At 34.8% G+C, this 27,083-nt stretch overlaps 2 protein-coding genes across 5 annotated transcripts; one reads left to right on the forward strand and one right to left on the reverse strand.

Moving 5' to 3' along the window:
* Positions 1–297: 297 nt before the first annotated feature.
* On the forward strand, positions 298–15,903 carry LOC117327532 (43 kDa receptor-associated protein of the synapse-like). The gene is made up of 6 exons (XM_033884579.1): positions 298–1,468; positions 9,065–9,163; positions 10,256–10,378; positions 13,153–13,206; positions 14,202–14,401; positions 14,522–15,903. Exons 1-6 carry the CDS (start codon positions 695–697, stop codon positions 14,625–14,627), a joined length of 1,356 nt encoding a protein of 451 aa, XP_033740470.1. The 5' UTR covers positions 298–694; the 3' UTR covers positions 14,628–15,903.
* Positions 15,904–16,204: 301 nt separating this feature from the next.
* LOC117327533 lies at positions 16,205–26,713 on the reverse strand. Of its 4 annotated transcripts, none has more exons than XM_033884581.1 (2): positions 26,583–26,713; positions 16,205–17,468 (listed from the first exon to the last, which is right to left on the reverse strand). In XM_033884581.1, exon 2 carries the CDS (start codon positions 17,389–17,391, stop codon positions 16,405–16,407), a length of 987 nt encoding a protein of 328 aa, XP_033740472.1. In that variant the 5' UTR covers positions 17,392–17,468; positions 26,583–26,713; the 3' UTR covers positions 16,205–16,404. The 4 variants fall into 4 exon arrangements, with proteins under 4 accessions (XP_033740472.1, XP_033740474.1, XP_033740473.1 ...); XM_033884583.1 differs by lacking the exon at positions 26,583–26,713 and adding an exon at positions 21,327–21,737; XM_033884582.1 differs by lacking the exon at positions 26,583–26,713 and adding an exon at positions 21,276–21,737.
* Between the last annotated feature and the right edge of the window lie 370 nt (positions 26,714–27,083).

Here is a 27,083-nt window from a genome sequence, read left to right on the forward strand (position 1 = left end):
ACAGCCGTTAAAGTTCATTCTCAAACAAAGAATTCTTTTTAACGGTTTTCTTCTAGCAGATGATAATTCCTTTACAAATGACTAAAAGGACGCTTTGGCGGGTTGTTTGTATCAATTAGCCATGGTCAGCCTCAGAATCAAGAACGATCTCGGTAGCCGAAGCTTTTGAAGAAGTTATTAGTGTTTGTAAACAAGAGAAGAGCGGAATGCTACACTCCAGTATAGACCTAGTTTGTCCAGATGTGCCAGTATGCAATTTTGTGTACTCGGAAGCTAGTGCTAAACCAAGCGCGTGAATGGAGCGTGGATGGTTTTCACATACCGGTTACGACCTCCTGCCCGGCTTTGGAGAGTTAATTGATCGCGGTGTATTGGAATTGTTTAAACTATAATGTCAAAGATGATAGGCATTCCGAGGGCAGCTGCCATCAAGAAACTTCTCACTGGAGCCGAGCATTATATATAGTTAGCAGGCTAAGCAGCCGTTGCAGTATTGAACGTGCATAGTGTAGTACACGTGTGTGCATGCATGGTACGCCAGATTGGCAAGGATTTGGCTAAAGAATTTGACGAAGTTAAAGCCAAAAATTTAAACTGATCTGTTTCAGTGACACAAGATGGCGGTTACTGAGCAACTCTGCAGAGGGAAAGAAAAGGAATATTATTATTTTGTAGAATGAGAGCTATTCGATAAATGGGAGACAGTTCGTTCATTTCACTTCCAGGTTCATGTTGGTGCGTTTTTGAGGAGGAAGTTTATTATCTAAGGATGGGACAAAAAGTCGGGAAAAAAGGCGTGGAAAAGGGACTAGAACATTATAAAGAACAGCGGTTTGATGAGGCTGCTTTGGAATTCCTTAATGTTCTAAAAAGAACGCATAAAACAGAAGAAAAGTCACCGGACAAATTTGTTGTATACGGATACTTATGTACAATTTATTACGATACCGGAAAATATCGGGATATATTACGATATGCTGATCATCAAATTGACATAGCCAATAGTTTGAAAGATTCTTGTATGAAAGCTGAAGCATTTTTTAACCTTGCACGTGGGAATGAGCGCCTTTCGCTGTTTGATAAAGCTGTTTTATTTTGTAAGGAGAGCATAACAATCAATTCCAAGCGTTCCAAAATACTTGGTTATTCTCATTTATGTTTAGGGAACGCTTATTTTGGATTGAGTGATTTTTGTAATTGCTGCAAAAACATAGATCTTAGTTTGGCAATCGCACGACAGACCAAAGACAAGCGTTTAGATATATTGGCTAACGCAAGTTTCGGAATAGTGTTCACAACTCTGAGGGACTATGATACAGCTCTATATTACTTTGAACGTGCCCTGGATACTTTACACGGACAGAGCGAAACAGACAATCTGGACCAATACCAGCGCCTCCTAGAAGTATGTCTGGCTGTCCCCTACTTCCGCAAGGGGAGACAAAATGACGCCATGGAATCCTGTGAGGTAAGTCATGACCGTTATATATACATAGATGTTATTATATACATATGTATATTGTATGCAAGATTCATAGCTGCTTATATTTTGTTTTTAATAATGCCACAGATGACCGTTTTCTTTTTATCTCCTCAAATATTAATTGAAGGAAAATATTATCTTTATCAGTTCAGGTACATTACTTCTTACAAGAAAGTATTGGAGTATGTGATGACAGTTACCCTTATTAGAAGTATTTAACTTATAAATGATTAAATATCTTTACATATCAGAAGCAAAATAGAAATGATCATGCCATTAATGATTATTAAGTAATTCGGTCTTAAAACATACTTATATAAAATACAGGAATGAGATGTGAATTTCCTTCTGCGTCATGAAGACAAGAACGAAAACGAAAGCATCCCCGATCTTAAGTACGCAATATAACCCTACAAGCTGTGTTTTATCTAATGATTGTATACATATCACTAGATTTATGTCATGGTGTTTATATCTTAATGTTACTCCATAACTACAAAATCTTCACACAATGCTAAACAGACATGGTAACCGTTTAACAATCCCTAAGATACTTTATCAAATAGCCCCGTGTTTATCTGCCCGGTTCACGACAGTTATCGTCAGTACAGGATACAGATACTTCTCCGTGATAAAGTCTCAGCTATTATTGGGTTTGTTATTTCCCACCTATAAATCTCTAGGAGCAGAAAGTTGGTCAGTAAGGTACAAAAACGGAGAAATGTTTTGGAACACAACTAGCGACTCGTACATTGTCGATGCCCAATAAAACCTCTTAAGTCAGAATTACGAAAAAAACAACGTAAAACAAATAATAGTTCAGATAGCACAGTTTAATGAAAGCATACATTGTTATGAATAAAATCGAAAATATAGGAGAAATAAATGTTTGGCTATCTAAAATGGATTATCATATTTATATACTGCAGGATGTTTAATTTTCGCGACCGCTTGCATGCGTTATAGAAAATGGTGTGCGTATGTGACCACTAGGTACGGTGATTACGCTATCACCTCAACGTCCGTGTTAACTACATGTAGATGTTCAATCCACAGATATTTCTACCGTTTTCTGGTTCTATGACATTAAGAAATATTTATATAATTAGGAGCTTAAAACTTATACCTTTGTTTATGGCATCAACCATTCATAATTTATACAGTCGTGCTTACATTGAAATCGTGCAATACCGTTCAACCCCAGAACCAATGATTGAGGTTCAGATTAGACAATTGTACATCACATATACAATGTGTGCATCTGTGAAGTTTTGTTTCATTAGAGAGTATCCAGTAAATACAGGATGTACTTTATATCAATTTTCAGACTATATAAACTATGCACGTGTTTTCCATAATTTCATTGTGTACCACTATGTTGAACAATGGGTGTACGAGAACGTAAACAGAATAATAATGATAACAAAAAAAATCACAACTGAATGTTTAAGATGGTACATGTGTGTGGAGGGGGAGTGTGATATATATACAGTAAACGTTAGGGAACCTCCTGCTGTTACTTGTAATCAATGCCTCCTGCCTTATCAAGAATATCTTACATTTACTCAGAGAATTTCACCAATGTTTATTTGACCTACATTCAAAATTTGAAATACATGAAGGGCAAATGTCTATTTTACACGAGGCTTGTCGTTCAATTAGAAGGGAACAGCATTTAATTAGTTTGGTCAACTGAGATAAGTACAATAGAGGTGTCACAGATATCAGTATTGTCAGCTGGAAAGAAATATAACGTGTTCGCAAATAAATATCTCGTGCAAGAACAATTTAAAAATTGAGTTGATATTTCCCCTAAAATTCCAATACATCTATTAGCATAGTACTTTGTGACAGTTTTTACTCACTCATTATCTACTCCCGGTTCCTTCATTTTATTTGTTTTCCTGACATTGTTTTAAGTCCATAATAACTTCGTTGTTCAGCTAATTCCTTAGAAAGTTGAATAAGATTGGTTTGGTTAAGTTCAAGGGATGGTCGTAAGGGAATATGATGCATTGCGAAGCAAGAACATTGTTTTAGTATATAATTAGTTCACTTTCCTATGGACTTGTTCCTTGAAACGCAAGACAAAGAAGAGACATTTTGGAATACAATCATGTATACGAGTTGATACAACTGTCTGTTACACCGCCGGATACCGGGGCTGCTCATGCGAGAACGTCGCATTTCGTCATTTGACTAGCTAAGGACACTTGCATATGTACGTATGAAGCCTGCCAGATAGTTTCATTACATTTACCTTAATGACTTAAGAATAATAATCAGAAACGGTTTTATTTTGATACAAGTACATAATCACGCCGTCGAATCTACCCAAGAACTGAGAAGAGATAGAAGCCTAGTCTTTTAAATGCATTGTACTCTATATTCTCAGGATCTGCCTTGATTTAGTGTGTGGAATTTTGAACATGCTGTATGTGAACAACTCCATTTATTAATAGTTTTTTTTTTATCTATAAAACCATTGTACAATACGGCATCTTCTAGACTTGCACTTCTCTCTAGAATATCAACATTATAGATATGGTTGAGTGATATAAATTTTGTTTCATGGATTTATCTGGACAATCAAGTGTACAACATTAGCTGGACTATATCCAGTGGTTGGTAGTCAGTCCATTCACAATGTCACTGACACTGCCAATGACTCAAACCACTGCATTCACGTCGGCACAGAACGCATTGATATCGGAAATAAAATATATCATTAAATGAACCGACATTTCACTGACAAGATGTCCAAACTTAATTTAGATAGGTCATAAATATCCCACATTATACAGTTAGGCGAATCATCTTAATTGTCAAAGCATCAAACTATCCAGTTATCATCCTTCATACATATATGTCTCAGTCGGTGAAACGGTGAAAAACCTTATCTTGGCCTAAATACATGGGTTATTTTACTTTTTGAACAACGTAATAAACAGTTTTGCTTATTTCACATGGGATATAGGCCGGCTAATACATGATAGTCGATTAGCTTGCTCAAATCTTACTACATGGTAGCTGGTTACCTTATTTTACTATAACTACCTGATAACTGGCTAGTTTGCTTCACTCTTACTACATAATACTTCGTAAGCTTGCTTAACTTTTACTACATGATAATTTATTGTCTTTCTTAACATTTACTTCATGATGATTTGTAGGCTTGCTTAACTATTTTCCCAAGACAACTGGTTGTCTTGCTTAACTACTAGTATTACTACATGATAACTGGTTAGCTTGCTTAAATATTCTTAAATGATAACTGGTTACCTTGCTTAACTATTCTTAAATGATAACTGGTTACCTTGCTTAACTATTCTTACATAATAACTGGTTACCTTGCTTAACTATTCTTACATAATAACTGGTTAGCTTGGTTAACTATTCTTACATGGTAACTGGTTAGCTTTTTTAAAAGTTATTATTTCATGATAACTGGTTAGTCTTCTTATTTTACTACATGTTAACTGGTTAACTTACTTGACTATTATTGCATTATTACCTACTTGTTACCTATCACTACATGCTAAACGAGTTAGTTTAACATACGGGCTCTCTGGTCTGTTAGGACACAATATATTTCTAGCTTCGTCTAATTGTTGTTTAAGTTTCCCCCGATATCTTACTTTTAATGGTTCAATTGTTTTAAACCTCTTCCGTTCTTGAACATGCTTATAACAAACTTTGATATAGTTTTTTACAGAAATGTATGTCATTGTGGTATATTTTATCTTACTGGTGATAACTGATGATCTGTACTCATTCGTTTACGCATCTAAGATATTGCCTGTAAGTTATAGGTTAATATCCAAGTTTATAACTCATGTCATTATTCAAGATAACTAAAGTTACAGAATACATTGCGCATACATAACTAATAATGCAATAAAAGGCAAAATGCAAGGAAATTAAATAACTTTAAATAATTGATATTGCTTCATTAAAATACTACTGATGCCAAAAAACGGGTGGTAACGAGCGGATACATATTCTAAGCACTCTTTATTAATCCGTTCTGGGCACGGTATGTAGAGTGTGACGTAATCATACATTCTCAGGTGTCTGAATCTACAGGAGCAGAAGCGTGAGCGATGAGGGCCATTACTGGGCTAAAGGCCACGCCCTGTCTAGAGCCATAGGTCTTTACGCGTGAAATTGCACATAACGTTTTTTCTTATGTTGGTTCTTGGTAAAAAGGCACTTGAGCTTATCATCTTAGTGAAAGCTCAAGAAGAGAGCACAGGCTATACAGTATAAGTGAAATTGCAGATGTCAAGTAATGGTCGTTCATCACTGTTATATGTAGACCAAAAACATCCCTGGAATTTGCTTTCGTCATATCAAAATGATTCGGATGAAAGATATAGAGTATAATATTGACAATGTAAATGTATCTGTATAAGCTTACTATTTCCGTTGCATAAACCTAAAATGCAACAATAATCATAACGCATTTACATTTATCATAATCGTCCTGTTATCCAGTGAATTCGCCCTTGTAATATTTTGCATATGTTACTGGTGCTATATATCCTAGAACGAATTTCATTGGCTGAACCAGTCAATGATTTATCGATGGTGACGTCATATTGACAATGACGTAACGTTATGAATTGTGGCGCAACGAAATGGCTTTCTCCATTTGATTAACCCCGCCACACGTTGGCAAATATGTCAATCCGTAGGTTTTGTGAGTTATGTGATAAAAGTATATGTTTATGACCTTGTTTTAAACTTTATAAAACTCGTCTGACTCGTTTCCTCTCAAATGAAACTTATTTAAGAAACCTTATTTATTAAATGTGTTTTTTAAAATTAATCTCTGATCACTCCGTCTCTTTTTATATACACGTAGCTAGGTATTAAACAGTTTAAAAAACAGTTTTTTTTATGTTGCCCTTCTGGTTAATGCTTTCAAAACGTTTTATCTCGTTGGTTAGTGATGAAGTATTTCAGAACTCGATGCATACCGTTGTCAACAAGTTTCATAATACAATGCCACCATTCGTATTGAAAGTGAAAGTGTACACTTCACATTTGACATTATTAAGCGTCATGCCGCATAATAACTATACTTATCATCTGGAATCTACGCTGACGAAGGAACAGTAAGACCAATGATACTCTGTAATGTATGGATGGAATCTGAACAGTTCTTCTGTGATGTAAATATATACGCGCCCGAACACGAAATGTCAGCGGTGGTAATAGAGCTCTGTGGTATGACTAGGCGCTAAGAATGGGCTGCTATAATCAGAAACACCCCTAAATAGCGGAGATAAGTACACTTCACTCGAGTAGAAATGTTTAATTTACAAAAGATACAAATGTTCTTATTATTTCTGTTTGAATTAACAAACTTCCTTAAATAACAGTATTTGAGACATTAACATATAAACCCTGACGGATATAACACTATACAAACCGTTTCATAGTTAGGCCCAGCTCGTAGTTTTACTATATCATCTTATAATAAGCCGTCATAAATAAAATTCTGTATTTTCGTTTGTTTTTGCTTTTTAATTTATGTTTTAATATCTTCAGCTTCAACAAGCTTTTTGCATAATTAAAGTGATATTGCATCGCATAAGATATGATATACAATGTATTAACACATGATAAGTGGAGATATCTGAATACCAACCGTTTTATATGTAGTTACAATCAACTTCAATTTATGTTCGTATTTTCCACTCATTGCTATCGAACTCTGGCAAAATGTGAATGCTTAAAGAAAATTATCTATTTTATGTTATTGATCCTCGTAAACTTCCTGTAACTTGGTGTACTGGTGGGCTGCCATGTGAAGATCCATTATCTTATACCCTGTAACTATTCTCAGAACACACGCTGTCGATGTAGAGCGAGTTATCTCATTAGATATACCTCTTAAAGGTGACATTACGCTAAGCATGGATTGAAACTCACTAATTGTTCAAGCTGCTCAGAACTCCGCAGGATAATCAAAAATGGTTTTACTGATGTTCTATCTATCCCTATTACTGCCAACTCTCTGCGTGTATCCATACTTATTTATGTGTTCAAATCCACCTACACTGTCAGCTATATGTTATAAACCCATCTTTTTACTTTGTCCATCTAAATTTAACTTTTATGTTTGGGAAGCCTGTGATTAATCCGCTTGATACTTTTTAAATAAAATACGTTTAAGCCAAAAACAACTTTCTAAACATTTTAAATACTCTAAATGTTTCATTAAACATTCCATACACTAATATAAATATGGGGAATAGTTGTCTTGCTGTTTAAGATGTCATTGAATAAGATCACAGTAAAATTAAATGATTTAGTTGGAATTATTTTGTTTCGAATTTTAATGTAAACGTTATCAAACTCTCGTAAAAACAAATAAAAAAAAAGATATATTTCCGCAATGAAATCATGAAGGGAAATAGATTAATTTGATAACTTCATAATATGATGTCTTGGTACCGTAGATATAGCTGACTTACTGAAAAGGCAATAGAAATAACACAGCATGAGAATTGTGGTTATAGACAAATTTATTAAAACTATCTTTCAAACATTTAATGAATCATGAAAATTATGAGAATTCACGGTGACGATAAAAGCGTAGAACGTGTGTTTGTGTCATAGTGCTATACATGACACGATCACACGCCAGGCATTCTCCCTGTATCAGCATCTATATATATATACAGATATGCGGATCGTGACAACTTGTCTGATGTTATGTAATTTTATATTATAACACGCCCTGTAGTCTAAATCAATAACATGTGGGCAAGTCTCTGATGTTTAGCTTGAAGCATAGAAAAAACAGCCTTTATCTTATATACCGGAATTAATCACAGATCGTAAGTGGTAATGACAAAACGCCAATAGATCAGGATAATATTTTATCACATCTTCATTGAAGTGTTTTTTCACTAAAATTATGAACTTTTATATGTTTTAGAACTGTATCATCACGCAGCATATGAAACTAACCAAGTGCATGCATTTACAGAAAATAAATGCAAGCTATGCAAATAGCTGATTTTATGCTGTAACACATTCATTTTCTTTTATAATTTTATTCTGTTTAGGTTATGTCCCTTTATGGGGCCTTTGTAAAACGTTGGGGACCCCAGATTGGCTGTTTTTTCATCATCGCCATTTTGTTTTAACGCATCCAGCACTAAATCTTAAAATCAAGCTATTTTAAAGCTAACCCTCATTCCACCCTCATATAAGTAATACGGTTTTGCGTAATTCTGTCAAATATCAACCTCATGATATAAATTGTCATACAATTTGTATTTTGTTATAATACTGATGCGGAACTAGCAATCCTATGATGAGATTTTCAAAATAAAATCATTTTAACAAAGTGTGTAAAAATTACCAGTATTTTCATAATTTTCTTCATTTTATTTGTATTTAATTGAACGAGAATATAAAAGTCCTCTCCAATGAAATAACATATTAGCGAAACTTGTAACAGTTATGGGGGATATACCTGTCTACTTATTACATAACTGATAGACGTTTTAAATGTCACGATTGTTGTATAGCACTCTTTACCCTGACTGTTTTATCCTCCAGGACGCCTTGAAGATGGCCATGCAGTGTAAGGATCGTCCAGTTCAAGCAAAATGTCTATTAACATTCGCCGAGATTCATCGAATGCGGAAGGATACGGAGGTAAAAAAAATCCCTCTGGTAAACATCACACGCGGAGTAATCTAAACAATTTATATCTAAAGCAGTCACGAACATCGAGATGAGTTCAACTGGGGTAATCCTAAAGCTATTTAAACATGTAGTTTGTTTATAAACGTACATATACTTTAAATTCAAACAATTCTATTTTTATCCTTCCCATCCACAGAGCCACTTTACGTAAAATAAATAGACCTTAATAGATTTAGCCAAGAGAAATAACTTACATATCGCACGTCCCTTGCCAGCGATGTATCCGCCGTATCTATACCCTAACACACTGTATTGGGCGGGGGATGGCTTATCAAAATCTTAATGAAAGAACGGTTTTATGATCCAGACTATCATTAATTGCGCCAAGGGACGGTTTGGATATTAGAAAGCCTATATAACGTGTGAAACAAACCGGTGGGAAAATTACTCTATCTAGAAAGGGAGGTCGTTACTTTTGATGTCTTTTAGTGTAGAAAACTGCAAATCTATCATGTGTATTCTCCTTCTTTTGCCAATTTGCTAGGAATGTTTTGTAATTACTTCTGGAATCTCTAACCTGCCTTGAGATCGGTCAGCTAACGATTACTTTCCCCATCGTTGTTTGAAAAGAAATACGATCAATATAATATGAAGGAAATGCTATAAAATATACTAAATCAAATTCGACCAAAGGATTTCCTAACAAAAAACATAGTTAAGTGGAAATATATACATGTATAAAAAATGTTTTAGCTTAAAAGAAAATGTTGTTTATACTGTTTGCTAGGCTCGCCATTGTACAATTTCAAGGAATCATTCGCTAGTCGGTCGTCTTAGTACATGCTATTTTTACCTTCAAAGCTACGTACGGTTATTCTCCCTCTTGAAAAAAGTATCTAAGAAGTTTTTTTTTGCTAGAAAATGAGTGAATCCTGTACCTGTAGGTGGAAATACGTAGAGGAGTAACCATTGTTTGCTAACCGATAGGTCTAACAAAAACCATTAAAGGGCTTTATTAGGAATACAATGCAATAAGATGACACTCTGTAGTTACCAAACCGACTAAGGAGAACCAATTGATAGTTTTAATAATTTTTTCAGCGAGCAAACCCCCGTTACGAGTCGGCGTACTCGATTTACACGGAGATTGGGGACAGGTACGGCCAGATGGAGGCGTTACGTGGAATGGCCAAGTCGACCATTTTATCCGGCGATACTCAACAGGTTAGTATAATGTCATAGTTCAAAAGGTCCAGGTCATATCAAATGAAGTAAGGAACGTTTAGGTCAGTGTCGTTTCGGAAACATGCACTTGTAGGTCAATTAAAATAAGGATTGAAAAGGGGTATTTTCTGATTCAATATATAACAACAGATAATATCGATATTAGAACAAAATATACAAAACGAAGGTAAACTACGAGCAATAGAGACAATACATGGTTAGTGTCTTAAAATATAAGATGAACTTTGGCGAGGGTATAGAAAGACAAAAGTGCCGAGCCTTGAACTGGCAAGCAACTTTTGTCTTTCTGTTCCGAGCCAAAACACTGTTTATTGAAAGATACTGACCACGTAATCTATTTATCCTGCAACAAATATAAATATGTTTGCCTTTGAAACGTTGTTTCATTTGGAAGTAGGTCAGTCGAATTGACGCACGTGCCAGGATTCTAAAATACATCTATTTTCCTTCACTGCAGAATAAACCTTGGAAAAACACCAGGTGCTTCGGAAGCGTGAACGTCTTCTGCTAACTGCTGCGTAAGCAGCAATCTCATTGATGGTTGTAGCCATAACTTATATCTCTTACAGTGTTTAGCTGTTTCGACAACCTCCAAATACGTCATCGGCTCTGGGTTGTTTCGTTGTCACCTATGTGACCAATATTAAACACGATAGTAGCTCTTAAATTGACACATGTGCATCACGTGGAAAGTACATAGCAGGTTTACATCATATGTGTACACACCATCAACTGTGTGTGGCATTTGATTAATTGGCATTTAATATCGATGGCAAAGTGCATTAATCTAACACTTCCTGACTCCATATCTTATCAGATTCTTATGACGCACGGCACAATTTCGCTAGTACAATGTTACAACACTTACCAGCTACATACTTTATTGGCACTAAACATAAATGCGTCAGCAAAAGACACTGAACATAAATACGTCAGCAAAAAGACGATATACCTCTCAATTGACATTAAACACCATCACGACAGTACAAGGTTGGTATACCGATCAACTGACACTCAACACTATCACGTCAGTTCAATGATTGCATACCTATCAACTGACACTAAACAATACCACGACAGTACAAGGTTGGTATACCTATCAACTGACACTAACACTATCACGACAGTACAAGGTAGGTATACCTATCAACTGACACTAACACTATCACGACAGTACAAGGTTGGTATACCTATCAACTGACACTAACACTATCACGACAGTACACTAATGGTATACCTATCAACTGACACTAAACACTATCACGACAGTACAAGGTTGGTATACCTATCAACTGACACTAACACTATCACGACAGTACAAGGTTGGTATACCTATAAACTGACACTAACACTATCACGACAGTACAAGGTTGGTATACCTATCAACTGACACTAAACACTATCACGACAGTACAAGGTTGGTATACCTATCAACTGACACTAACACTATCACGACAGTACAAGGTTGGTATACCTATCAACTGACACTAACACTATCACGACAGTACAAGGTTGGTATACCTATCAACTGACACTAACACTATCACGACAGTACAAGGTTGGTATACCTATCAACTGACACTAACACTATCACGATCGTACAAGGTTGGTATACCTATCAACTGACACTAAACACTATCACGACAGTACAAGGTTGGTATACCTATCAACTGACACTAACACTATCACGACAGTACAAGGTTGGTATACCTATCAACTGACACTAACACTATCACGATCGTACAAGGTTGGTATACCTATCAACTGACACTAAACAATATCACGACAGTACAAGGTTGGTATACCTATCAACTGACACTCAACACTATCACGTCAGTACAAGGTTGGTATACCTATCAACTGACACTAACACTATCACGTCAGTACAAGGTTGGTATACCTATCAACTGACACTAAACACTATCACGACAGTACAAGGTTGGTATACCTATCAACTGACATTAAACACTATCACGACAGTGCACTGATGGTATATTTCTCAATCGACAGTTAACACTATGACGTCATTACAATGATGGCACACCTCTTCATTGACAGTTAACACTATGACGTCATTACAATGTAAGTATACCTCTCCATTGACAGTTAACACTATGACGCCATTACTATGAATGGCATACCTCACCATTGACAGTTAACACTATGACGTCTTTACAATGTATGTATACCTCTTCATTGACACTATGACGTCATTACAATGATGTTGTACCTCTCAATTGACACTAAACACTATTACGTCAGTACAATGTTTGTATAACTCTTCGCTGGCACTAACCCTGTCCCCTCAATAAGATGTTGGTATACCTCTCCCTTGTCGCCAAACACTATGACGTCAGTGCTATGGTAGTATAAAAATGTCTTCTCTGTACAATGTAGGTATGCCATTGATACCTTTGTATCATACTTTCTAAGGGTGGTTAACTCTGATATGTTATATCTAAATATCCTTACGCGCTGACGTACTTTTATTACTTAATGACTGCTTAAAGAAAATGTGTTTAAGGAAGTATTTTGATGATTTTATGACATGAAACATATGAATTATATATGTATATATATAGCTTAACGATAAACAGTTCGTTCCATATGTGTCCCGGAACATTATGAACTTGGCGTCTGATTCTTGTGCCATGGTCAACAGGTGCGTCATATCATCAGCTTGAATTGATTGATTAGACTTACGTCGATGGCATTTTAAAGTTAATAGAATGAATTGGTTTTTATCTGACCAGGCCTTGGAACTCTACCAGCGAGCTTTGGACCTATCAGAATCTATCGGGAACAAGGTAAGGACACCAATCACCCGAGATTAGTGATAATTGAAAATCAATCTAACAGGTGACCTGAGGTATAGAATTATTATTCACACTTTCTTCTTCCACCACGATAACGTAGCTGTGAATGTTTGTATTTACACTGCTCTAAGATTAACTAATATTTCAGCTGGCTTTCACATTTCCCTGACATTATCCATAGATTAAATAATGTTTCATCTCATTTATCAATTGATATGTTCAATCGAATGGCTTGATTGCGACTCATTGATATGCAAATAAGCAATCGCATTTATTCTGAATTTATTGACCAAATTTGGATTTAAAATTTCTAACTGGGACACATTTTAAGTTTATTTAATGCAGCATATATAAGTTGTTAAGTTCAAAAGCTCTTCAAATGTCACTAGTTTCATTCAGTACATTAAAGCGAGTGAAAAGCGTGGATTTAGGGCAACGAAAACGATACAATACTTTATAGAACCGGGATATCTTCGTTAAAAGCAGACTTAGGGAAATCCAAATACATGAAAAAACAATATAAAGACATAATCACATAATCATGCGTTTACTTGCTTAATCTTCATGGAAAATATACTTCACGGAATACATGTGCGTCCTTGAATATGTTGGGTTGAATTGTGGTGCATACCATCATGATAAATATGACAGGAGCAGCAGATTTCACTTCCTGGTTATGTAAGGGGTTTTAACCTGCATTTTGTTTTGATAAAAGCATAAGCATATAAGCATACACACAAGAATACTTATTGAGTTGTAAGACTAGAAAGCAACATGTTTTATACGGTAATCTACGATACCACGAAACTGTTTTGATAGCTAGAATCAATGAAATAAAGTATCCACGAACATTTCATGTTATACAGCATTAAGCATACAAAATCACTATTTTCGATTGAGGACGAAGTCTATGAGATATGACTGAGAAGTTCGTTTTGTCAAGCTGTGCCGTTGATAGTTTTGATAAATGCGACTATGTGTTACAGTTTGGGACCATGCAGTGTAGCGTTGCGCTAGCCAATCTCTACAGCGAAGATGGAAATACAGCTATGGCCAACACTTACCACAGCGCCACAAGAACCCTAGCAGGGAATATGGAACTTTTCTGTGGTGTATGTGGCGAGACAATGGGTCAAATACCGGAAGAGTTATATCCCTTGCCATGCGGCCATTTGATTCATAACAGGTAAACCTGTGATATGCACATAAATACATGGATTACTTGTACAAATATAAATGCACAGTCAGATCCTCATATGAGTTTCAATTATGAGAAATCTGAATCTGAATTTTAATTTTATTTCAGGTGTGGACCCCACCTGGCGCGCTACACCTGGGGAAGGAAAGGCACACGGCGACCTTGTCCATCATGTCGTGTCAAATCTTCGGGTAATCCTATATTGGAGTTATAGTGGATATGTTTCCATAGTTGTATACAGACAGATATCGCCTGAACAGTATTTCATTACTGGACCCTATTTTATCCAATGGAAAATTACTGAATAAATTATATATTTTTTCATATGTATAAATGAATAAGTATAGTGAACATGACTATTGCATGCGATCTGTAGAAAATAGTTTTCTATAGATTATCTGTTGTGATTACAAATTTATCTCAATAGACTATCCTTATCTATAAAGAAATATATTCAAAATTACAAATATTTTCACGTAGCCATATCATACAACATACTCGAATGTGTATATGATAATGCTTGATAATGTTCGAGCATCAGCAATAACATATTTTAGATTATTATCAAGTCGAATTATTATTGAAAAATGACAGGAAAAAAATTATAGGTGCATTGATTCTAATCATCTGTAGAATCTCTAATGAATTCCCGTTGAATTTGGCACATAGAGAGGTCCTCCAACGAGTGTCGGTTACATATTTTTATAATACACAAACCCATGTCACAAGTGCAAATTTTCTAGCAGACTGCTATGAATTATAGATTATTTCTATCACAGTAGTTCCAATTCATAGCATGTGAAAGGTAACAAGTCTACATGTATTATATATATACATTTTTCATTTACATGTCTGAAATGAATATCTCGTCACGAAGTAAAAGATGAATAATAAATATAGCGCCATCGACAAGGATAATAGATAATGTAACAAACTTACAGTAGAATAACTAAATGGCATTGTTCTTTCTAATACGAATTATTTTGAATACTAATCTGAAGGACCAACACCTGATTTCCGTATATTACCTCATTCATTTAGCACGCACATTTAATTCAAATAACTGTCGTATTTTCGTCAAAAAAAAGTATGTCTGCTGCAAATACATTATTTTGATGACTTTGGCATGAATACAGTGTACCAAAGTAATTATAGGTATACAGGATTATATATTTGCTGTAAATTGATGCAAAATCACCGATATCAACACTTACACATACGAAAATCAACAATATACCTATAATGTATCCATGTACAGATATACAGTGTATATATATATATAGAACGATTGGTGTAAAACATTCCATACTGACGAATCTCAGTGTTCCCACAGTTGACGTTGTCATGTATTCCCGATGTTTTGTGAAGACCTATTAATGTCTAAGAAATTACTCTTACATGAATCAAAGAAATGTATTATATATATGATAAATCAATGTTGAAATGTATATTTTATGTAAAATGGTATAATAAAAATACATTATTTTCAATTGCCGCTTATGTTGTTTATCTTAATTTGTCAATTCCTTGGCCATTTGGTCCTAATTGAAATTGCTTTGCTTGATGACTATTGGGCATATTTGGACACTTTTCTCAAAACAATCTTTTTTAACATTTCGCCGTTGACTTCAGTCACAAAATTTCAATACATTCAGTAGTCTTAGAGGGTAAGAAAATGAAACAATTAGATGTCTTTTTTTTTTTAAATTTTCATTTGGTTGCTAGGTTGCCTATTTAAATGTGTATAATTAAGTTCTTGGTTAAACAAAACAGTTTTCACAAAACACAACATAAGAAAATATATAAATAATTTAATGATTCTGCATTGACATCCAACATGATATATACTTAACATTCCGTCAAACAAGTATACGTTTGCATAGAATGAAGATAATATAAGAAAAATGATTTGAGACATATTGCGTTTGAGCACTCTTTTATGGCAATTGTGGCCGACAGTTTTAGAAGTTTTATAAAATTGTCCAGCACCATTACGACTCACTCATAAAAGTTTTAACTTTACTGTTTATTCTATCTCTTCTATCCTCATTAATGCCCATTTTAATGTCCATCACATGTTTTCTTTGATCTGCAATTGTCATAGGACTCCTTGACTGAGAAAGGTGAGATTTCCATTCATTCGCTGATAGAGTTGGACGTCGTTGATTTAGAATGTCCATTATTCCAGCATTTTTGTTTATTGCCGTACTTGCAAAGGTGGGTGCCGTTTTGTCATTCGGATCTCTTGACGGTTTTTTATGTACAGAGTACATTTTGCGAGCAATAGCTTTCTTATCGAACACGTGTTGACTGTTAAATTGACCTATTTCATGTTGTCGTACGCTTTCTCTCCTTGCCATTGGATGACGTTCCGCATTTATGTTTGCGCGGAGCAGTTTTTTAGTTATAGCTGAAGTGTCTGTCATCCATGTGTGGTTTGACCTTGGGGTCGATGCACGACTACATGACGTCCACGACTCATTGTCGTCGCCAGGTATGCTGGGGACCTCATCAAAATCACCGTCTCCTCTAAGCGACGTGATAAATGTCCTCGCCTTAGCGGGACTACTTTGTGGACGTGTTGAGGACGACACTTCACTTGCTTTTTCGCTAAGGTCTGATAAAACCAACGGTTTGACACGAGAACGCTCTGCAGCTGATTGTGGACGTTGGAACCTACGTCTTTTGCGACTAACGATTCTTTCACCGTACAAAAAACAAGGTGCACCTTCTGGTTTCTCATATTCCTCTTCAGAGTCTGGACCAAGTCCTTCTGGACTCTGACCACTACAGGCGTTGATGTAGTCCAAGGTCACCGATATCAGTCTGATATCCTGGTTTGTGACCTGAATTTGGCGCTTCCTCTCTTTATCCAGAAGATTAAGACGTCCATGCAATTTTGCATTCTCTATATTGTTGATTCGGTATGCTCTCTGTACCCTTGAGGAGTTATAACTAGGGTGTTCTAACGCAGACATAGTGTCGTTGGATTATTCTCAAGTCATCAGAGATCACACAGATAGAATAAGGATCTCATAACCAATCAGCAAGCTATCTGAAATATATATAAACAGGGATAATATAGCAAATATGATTAGTTAAAATGTGTAATTATTAAAGAAGACTGCTGAACGCTAATCACAAACAAATTCGAATTTTATAAGATTTCCAATCCCTAGATGGTCTTTCTAGTTCATCTTCCAGGGCGCCGGCGATCAGTCCAGTACAGTGCACTACAATTGTTTTCAGTTAGAGAGCGAGTTTGTTTATAAGTAAATTATTTATAATACTGTATTTTTACACTAGTATGCCACGTGAAATGCATCCTTATAAATAATCTATACAACCGGGTCCTTGAGCTTTGGCAAAACATATCACCAATATTGCTATCGACTTTACAACATGAAGAATTATCTAGTTAGAACAATAGAATAAGCAATTAAATGAAATCATACAATATATATGTTTTATCATATCATTTATAAAGCTAGCTTGTTTTTGCGATGTTGGCATCATTATGCAAGGCTACGTTTTGTTTATTAATACAAAAGAAAGCTAAAATTGCCCTGCTTTACAATGTGCAATATATAATAGGATTAAGTTATTTACTGCTTTGTAATAACTTCCAAACACAGTACATTAGTTACGTAAGGTAACAGTATTGATTCGCCAGCATAATGACAAGTCTTCATTGTATTTCAACCATTTCTTGTTATCCAACCGCAAAAAGTAGCCTTATACATTGTATAGCCATCCGTCATTAGTCAGCTCGAGCGGAAAATGTGGCTCAATAGACCTAACGAATGAATACGAAGGCAGGTGATTAGAGCAGTTTTTGTATCGAATATAAAATTGGAATTTCAAATGGTTTTTGCATCGATTCGGGAAATGAAATAATCGTTATTACCAGATAAACGTGAGAATGGTATAACAATAGAAGATGTGTTATTTATTAACCTGTAAAACAACATTGATTTTATTGGATATAATTAGAAGCAGTATATAGATCCATATTCTTATGAAAATATTGTAAACGTATTTATCTGGCGAACTCAAATACAAGCGTGTTGATGAAATGGCGCATTCACAACATTTATCCTAGAAAATGAAATACTGGATTGACAATTTAGCGGAATGTTTTCATAGCAAAGGAGCTAGCACTAAATGGGATACCACCAAATATAGGCTTACAGTTAGTTTATATATTGGTGTTTCTCCTTTCTTTCCCTTTTTGTATTAAGGAAAGATTTCGATAGCCGGATTGAACACAGAACTTTGTCAATTTATGGCTAATTCATGTTCCGGATATTATTACATCGTTTCAAACTAAGATATAGCGATTTTATGATAGACGGATTATTTTAGACCTCATAAAACCCGATAAGAAAATAAGGATACAATTCCACTGCCTCACCTTCCATCTCTGGGGGATTTAAATGGATCGAGTCCCACTGTTACCCGATGAATGCTGGTTTTAAAAATCCCATTAACGACTACAAGGGAATATTGATACCAGTGATGGATAGCCGTGATACCTGTAGTACAGATTACATGCTACATTAGCTTTTATAGATAGAAATGGATAAAACGGGTGTTGTTAATCTCTTTTTCACTGTGAACTCGTGTATTGAAGACTTCATAAACATGCAAGACAAGCCTTTCTTTAACATAAAGTTATGATGATAAGCCATGTTGTATATATATTCAGATCGTCGAGAAAATCCATTTGTACACTTATATGTTTCTTTGTTCAACTACCTAGTACCTTTATAAGGATATTACGCCAGGAATTTGAAGAAGGGGATACATTCTTCGATTTTATAAATGTACTTTGAATAAGTTATTTTGCATTATTTTATATGGGTCTATTTAAAAGTGAAGTTGACAGAAAATTACCATGTATACGTACATTCAGTTAATTTCTTCGTACGTGTATTTCAAATCAGTTATATGTGATAATAGATCTTGTTATAGTGTAAGAACAAATCCTCGCAGATACTATTTACTATCATAACTTGCATAACTATAATGCAATACATATTGGTGACAAAAACATGGAATTAATTAAGAAGCAACATAAGCACACTATTTTCCTCATTTGCATTATTCACGTAAGGCCCAGGTTTATAACAAGACTTATATCAAAATACCTATTGGATTATTTGGATATGCGTTTGCAATAACGTCATGATAGGCATGTTCTAGGTTAGTTATATATTACTATTTGATCAGTACAAGGAAAAGGCGTAAATAATATCATTGTTAGGTTTACAAACATGTGGTGATCACGTGATCAACTTTATCGTGATTGATCACATAGGTAAAGGGTAGCTGTATCAATAATAAATATTGAACGAAGAAATAATCTAATAAAAAATATAGATATTGGCTTGTACGGTATCGCGATAGACAGACCCTGTCACCAAATCACAAGAGTAACATAGCAACCACTGATAAACAATGCAGGATCAAATTCCACATTTCAAAGAAATATATTAAGACGTATAAGTAAAAACGAAAACGAGTTTTTAATGATATTATGAAGTATTTACTTTTCTGACAGATGAAAAATTACGTCATTCACATCAATCAATTTCACACTTTACAGCCTTATACTAATGTATGCTAGGTCAATTGATTTAGCACGGCGTCTGTTGTATGGAAATGCGTTGCATTTCATCTGATCAGTGATAAGGTATTTCAATAGAGACTAAACATTCATCAAATGTATTTGAAAAAAGATGAAGAAACGCGTCTAAAACAGAAAATCGACACTCGAACAAAGGTAAATCAATGTTACCTGGGCTTACTAATTGACTTTACCTGCTGTTTACGTTTGATACACGTGAAACACTTAATCTCGTTCCCGGGTGTACGATTTATACAATTGATAGCTAGCCGTCTATATACGGTATACGACGTATTTGTGGACATTGTGAAATCAATGAAACTCACTACTTCCATATGTACTTTTCTAGTTTGAATAGTTTTTTTGTTCTTCATGTTGATCCCTTGTAACTCAGTACTGATACAGTATTTATAGAGCTTCGCCTAGCATTGATTCATTAGGCTGTAGGTCTAAATAAGATGGTAGTTGTTCCATCTTAGCTAACAGCATTACAAGAATTTTACTTTGATCCAGGTAGCAGAAAATCGAATAAGTTAATTAAAATTTAGCGCTCTTGCGGAAAAATAACTCTTGGTTCACCACCATTCGATGTGCTCATAAAGTAACATGTGTGTTTGGTTATTACAGAACAAATTAAAAAAAGTAATAAATATGTAGGTAATTAAAGTTCTACCCCTACATCGATCGTTTAATGGAAATTAATAGATCCGGTATATGTACCTAGAAAGAATTTAATATGACGGTTAAGTAATTTCACCAAGATTTATTTAAATATAATACAGGTTTGAGGTTTTCAGACATGTGAACCATGAGTACCACTCGGTTTACCTGTTTATAATCGAAATGTGTTTATCAATTCCTAAATAAAAAAAAATGAAAGAAAAGAACATTTCATAATAATGTGGTGTTCTTATTAAAAGTATCTGAAAATAATGCGTGTGTAATTATTCAAGATCGAAGACGGAATATGGAAATGCGTTTGCATATAAGGTTGAATTGCACACAACGAACCTCTTTACATCAATGCTAGAACCTACATGCTTCATACATATTGTACAAATCGAAAACGTGTAAAGCTGGTATGAGCTATACTGTATATAAATCTTACCTGCATACAATAGACCTATCCAAAGTTGGAGTAGCTGCCGACTGAAATACAATGGATAATCACTATATTGCCGCTGTAGTATACACGTGTGATACAACACCTTCACTCTACTGTGGCATGCCTACCTGTTACCATAGTGTATACCTGTACCTATGTCTCCACACACAAGCACACACCTGTTTATATATCACCTGTATCCGTAGTCTGTCTCCACACGAGCCAGCTACGGCCAAGTGTCGTAGTGGCGATAAGGCAGACAGGACTACCGTGTCCAATGGTAGGACCACTTCACATGTGTTAGGTTACTGTAAGCTATTAAATATGAATAACCTATCATCCACTCGTATCAGTGTGGTCGACTTTACCATAGGTACACTGGGTGATGTTTGCAAGTGCGCGAGTAAACTTTTAAGTGGACTTTTATCGAACACGAACTTGCTCTTGTCTCATAATAAATTTCAACTTAATGTCACACAAAACGGTACTCAGATCCTAATCTCTTCCGAAAATAAATATCCCGGTCAATATACTTTTTTCTCGTGAAGTCTATCTGTACCAATAAATTTCGTCGATAAGTTCTGTAGTACGATACATCAGCTATTCCTTCTATTTCCTATCCATAAACATTTACGACACTCTAGGGTAACTAAGATATCCCGGGCTTGTTGGAGTCCTGGGAGACAATAGGGTACAGAGATACGACACGGATGCCACTCAGGAGAATAGTATATTATAGACAGTTTCTGTAAGGAATGTACAAATCCCGCAGAGGTGAATATCACCTTTAAAAGAGCAGAATCGTGAATATAAAAATCAATCCTATAGAAGTTTACTTTTTCTAGTGTGTGGTTCGTATGGCCAAAAATTCCAGATGGGAAGTCGGGAGAATCAAATGTGTCTAACAAATAACATTTCCTAATATCTCCATATATCATGTACAGAAGCATATTTCTTGAATATGTCTGTATTATGTACAAACAAATGTCAGTAACTTACTCAATTCACCCAAAACGTTATTGGGCGAGTTTGTCATCCCATACACATCGTTAATTATTATAATCACTTCTTACGCCTCATAGCATGTAATTGTCACCCATAAAAATGCAAAAAATGCTTAGCATTACATATTTATATATGCATGTATAAAGTGCAAATTGTTTATTTGATTAGATTATTATTGTGATGTTTTAACACACCTAGACTTTTGAATGTATATAAATCCCCGCGACTACGTCTAATTAGTTGCGTGTTTTGATAACGACTATTTTGAGAAAAGAGACGAAAGCCCGATCAAATCCGTGATAAAAATTTCAACCTTCATTATACATAATATTAATGGATAAGTGTCACTCGTACGAATGCCTTAAATAAATAGCATTACATAGATTTATGAATTTAATTCAACAGTATAAGCACTTGTGTAACTTCATTATGTAAATATATGCAGATATCGACCAAAAAGCAAATAAGTTTAAAAGCGAGAACAAGAGGCTAAACAGATTATCATCAAAGTTTAATGTGAGAACATAGTGATTTTACTATCTTTATAGAAATGATTTGAATCGTAAATAAGTATCCTCAAAGCAAAAATATACACTTCACAAGTCTCAACACCCCATGTCATATCATATCCCGCCACCACAGCGAATGATAAATGTATGGATTGTAAGGTAGTTGTTATTGAAAAAGACATTTAATTTATCTTGAATGCTATCTTATATATATCTACAACATTCTGTACCCACAATAGGATGTTCTCACATTCCGATAACCACACAATAGCCTCTGGGATCCATTTATCACCGACATCATAACTTACAAACACGATAGGGTAACCATTGCGCTTAGTATTTTTCATATGTATAAAAGTGAAAACAAATAATAAACATCGTGGGAATTAAAGTAGTTGTTCTCTAATAAAATTGATAAAGTTTCTGTGATAACTTTCCAAAATATTCAATTTCAAAATTTCAATTTTCGTTTCAAAGAGCTAATGATGATTAGTATGTATAGCGGTCTTTATGACAGCCAGTGACAGTTAGCACATGGCCATGGTTCTGCAGACAGACGATATACTATTGATCAAAGTGTTGTCAGTTATACATATAAATACCTTTGTTGTCCCAAAACCCACCTGGATATACAACTGTATACCCAGAACAATAGGTTTTAATAATAGTTTACTGAACATCTCATAAAGGGAAGCCAACAGAAGCTCCAATCCAGAATGCTCGTTATAAAAACGTTTTCCCACCTATTTTCTTTTAAATCAAAGAAACTGTTATAGGTATATAGCTACATATAAGTAGGTAATAGTTTGTTAAATAGGGTACTAGGTATGAAGAAAAATGCTAGTCTGATTGATTTCCTTTCCGACGCCTGAGTGATGGCAAATGTAAACAAAGGCCAATACACCACGGCCAACAATCTATTGAAAGATTGCGGCCGAAATAAAATCAACATATTGACATAGTATTGAGTCAAACATTTACCATATATGTTTGTCAATCTGAATTGTATTTACCCACTCCATATTTGATTACAAAGTATCCGATTAATCAATAGATTGTATTGTTGTATCAGAGCTAAAAGAGGTAAAGGGTTTGAAATTGGACTGTTATTTTTCATACATTTATCTATAATAAAGCTGTTTATTTAAAGAATGGGTTCAATTAACAATGAGACAATATTTATCAATTCCTTTCAGTACATCTACATACACTTATTACGATACACACCACATGCGGTCTTTTAATGCCATTTCATGCTTTTAAAATGAAATTGTTTACAATCGAACAATAACAACCCAGACATATTTAGATCGCATGTTTGTCCGGAATGATAGCAATGGACAAAATGTAAGTTATGACTTCCAAATAACCAATATTTTGACAGGTAAAATCGACAAAATTTCTTTCGACAATTCAAATTACGACATTCGTTGACGGAATTGATTTCTTTATCCTGATTTTGTTTCATAATTTTTTAAACTTAAAAAAAAGTTAAACCTTGAGATGCCTGGCTAAATTTAAAACACAGGGTATATGTGCTTTGTACGCCGACACAGACAACTCTGTACGATAATAGACTATCCCCGGTACGTATGTTGTATTACTTGATTTAAATACTGTATACAGATCTGTATCTATCCTATTTGTTTTCTGTGATATATAACCCGATGGTGATTTATAATCATCGCAGAGAATCGTAATAAAAGCTGAAATATAGCCGCGATATACCGGCTAAGTACCCATACTGTCTACAACAGGTAACACTCTTCTTTATTTGTTCTGTTTGTGTGTCAAATACAAAAAAAACCCGCTGTTTTAGTACCGTGTAAAATTAGATGTAAAGAACATTGATGAAGTCACCTCTAAATGGCTAAAGCATTTAAGGGATATCAAAACCTGGCAAATAGAGAGTTGTTGTATTCTGTGTGGTTATAACATATGAAAGATTATCGTATAATATTTTGTTTAGTTATATGAACTTTTAATCTAAGAGCAAGTGTGTAAATCATTAATGTGTGCTAAGTAATCTGTCTTATGTCTACACACGTCAGTAGATTAAACCTTCCTAAACTTCCTAATCTCATAGGAATCTATAATAAATCATATTGTTGTAGTCAACTCAACACTAACAGCTCAGGCACTGAGTCATGGTCGATATAACACCATATTAACCATTTACAGGTCTGCGAGGGATTGTAGCATTTGTCATTGTGAGGGGATATCGAACCAAAACAACGAAAAATACCGATAATAAAACCGTAATTCTAACTTTTATCGATAAAACGAGGATAAATACGAATATGAAATACATATCAATGTAGCTTGATGTCCTCGAAAAGTACACGGCGAGCAAGACCAGGCGTCCCGGAAGGTTGTTTCTACGTTATAGGAGGACGGTCTCAAACTATATATTTACGTGTTAATTTTCTTGTCAGTTGTAATATGTCACAAGTGTTTAATGGCCTTAAGGAGATCTAATAGTGTCGAGTGGAAACATGCCCAAAGTATGATTATAAAAATTACTTAGATGTAAGTAATCGGACATGTCCTCAATTTCTGTTAAGATTTCCCGGTCGAAACAAAAGTAATCAATCTGCGATTACGGCATTTTTTTTTTTAAACTAATAGGATTTTGTTATTATTATCGTGACGACAATACTTGACTGATGCCAAGTCATAATTCGGCTATTTGGCTTCTTTTCTAAGTAAACAACTACTGTAGGAAAGCAGAAATATAATTACTAAATGTATGCATTGTTTACATTTCAGCAAAATGCGGAACTGAAAAACAAGGATAGCCTACAGGAGTCTGCGTCTGATCAGTATTTATAGAAAAAAATATAAGTCCATACTCCTACTATGTTGATATTCTTCTGTAAATACTAACCAGAAGCAGACGCCTGTGGATTGACACTGGAAATGAAGCTGGCACCTCTATGGTTCCATAGCGGTAGATATCATGGCAGCACTTTCACTTTCTTCTGTTTTAAGGTTAAGCTAAGAAAATAATTTCGGACAAGTTTGTTCTTAAACAAATCCACATATATATTTTTTTTCTAATCAAAGTCGCCTCTATTCTATAAAAATAGGGCAAATAAAGCAGCGTTGTTTATGAAAGGTCGATCAAAATAATTATTAGCTAAACAATATTTAATTAGCTCGGTATAAATGAATACATTTTAACTCCATTAGGTACATGTATGTGATATACAGTCAGTCTAAGTATGACGAGCCTTGCATATATATGTATTACCCAGAGTAAAGTTCAGTCCAAATCTATGAAACTTAATTACTGACTTTAGATAGGCTGAAAGTGATATCTGATTTATGATTAAGCTAACAACGATTTAAGTATAATGCTCTTTTATATGAATCCATAGAAGTCATCGTAGCAGGCAACTGGGTTTTCTTTTAAGGATTTGTCTTCCTGATACAACGGAATTGGGGTTTATAGCCATTTTGAATCTTATATCCCTGTATGACATTATTTTATTGGTGACCAAAAACGGAACAATGACGGTTGACAAAAACACAAATGACGTCCTTCTGATACACCGATAGATGTTTGATATAAGCTAGAAGATTTTATGATACATGTGTTATATCCGGTATGGATTTAAATGGGTTTTTTTCTCTCTAAAAGATAGCAATGACGCCGATTTTTAATGTACAATGTCATTTAAACATTAAACTCTTATACAGAATAAATTCAAAATTATCTGTTAATACATGAAAGATGATATTGATAGGCATTCTCTGCTCGTTATATCGTAGTAAGTATATATATATATAAAGTCTTGATTATAGATGTCATATAAGAAAAAGCCTACATATTGAAAATACATGGTTTATATACAAGTATGTACATTTCAATGAAACAACATAACTTTATCGATTTCTGATGGAGAGAAAATAACATACCTGATTTCGTTCGAGACAAAAACTCGTCCCAGCACAACACCTTCTTCACTTCCCACTGCCACTCAACAAGCTTTGGTGTGGTTGTCAAAAGAACGCACTTCAATATATAAATATGTGCCAAACTCGCATGTCTGAGTCGGCATTGCCCTCTACATGTTTAATCAATTCAATCCTAAGATTGAAATCCGATTTATGGCTGAATAAGGCTAAGTTGACGGGTTCGACGTAATTCACTTACGTTTCTTATACATATAATTCTACACTAGTCATAACGTTTACTTTGACACCGCATTACGCATATTAAACAAGCCAAGCCCTGCTGTTTCCATACAAACCTAACAGCTCTCGTATAGTTTAATTGACGGTGAACTATATGTCTGTCTTTTGTCAGGTTTTTTGATTAAATTCTTACGACAGACAAATGTGCCCTCTACAGATGTAAAACAAAGCGGAACTCTATGTACAATTCAAACATTATCTCGGTTCTATGTTACAGTGAAA

The sequence above is a fragment of the Pecten maximus genome, chromosome 5 (genome assembly GCF_902652985.1).
Source record: "Pecten maximus chromosome 5, xPecMax1.1, whole genome shotgun sequence".
Lineage (NCBI taxonomy): Eukaryota > Metazoa > Mollusca > Bivalvia > Pectinida > Pectinidae > Pecten > Pecten maximus.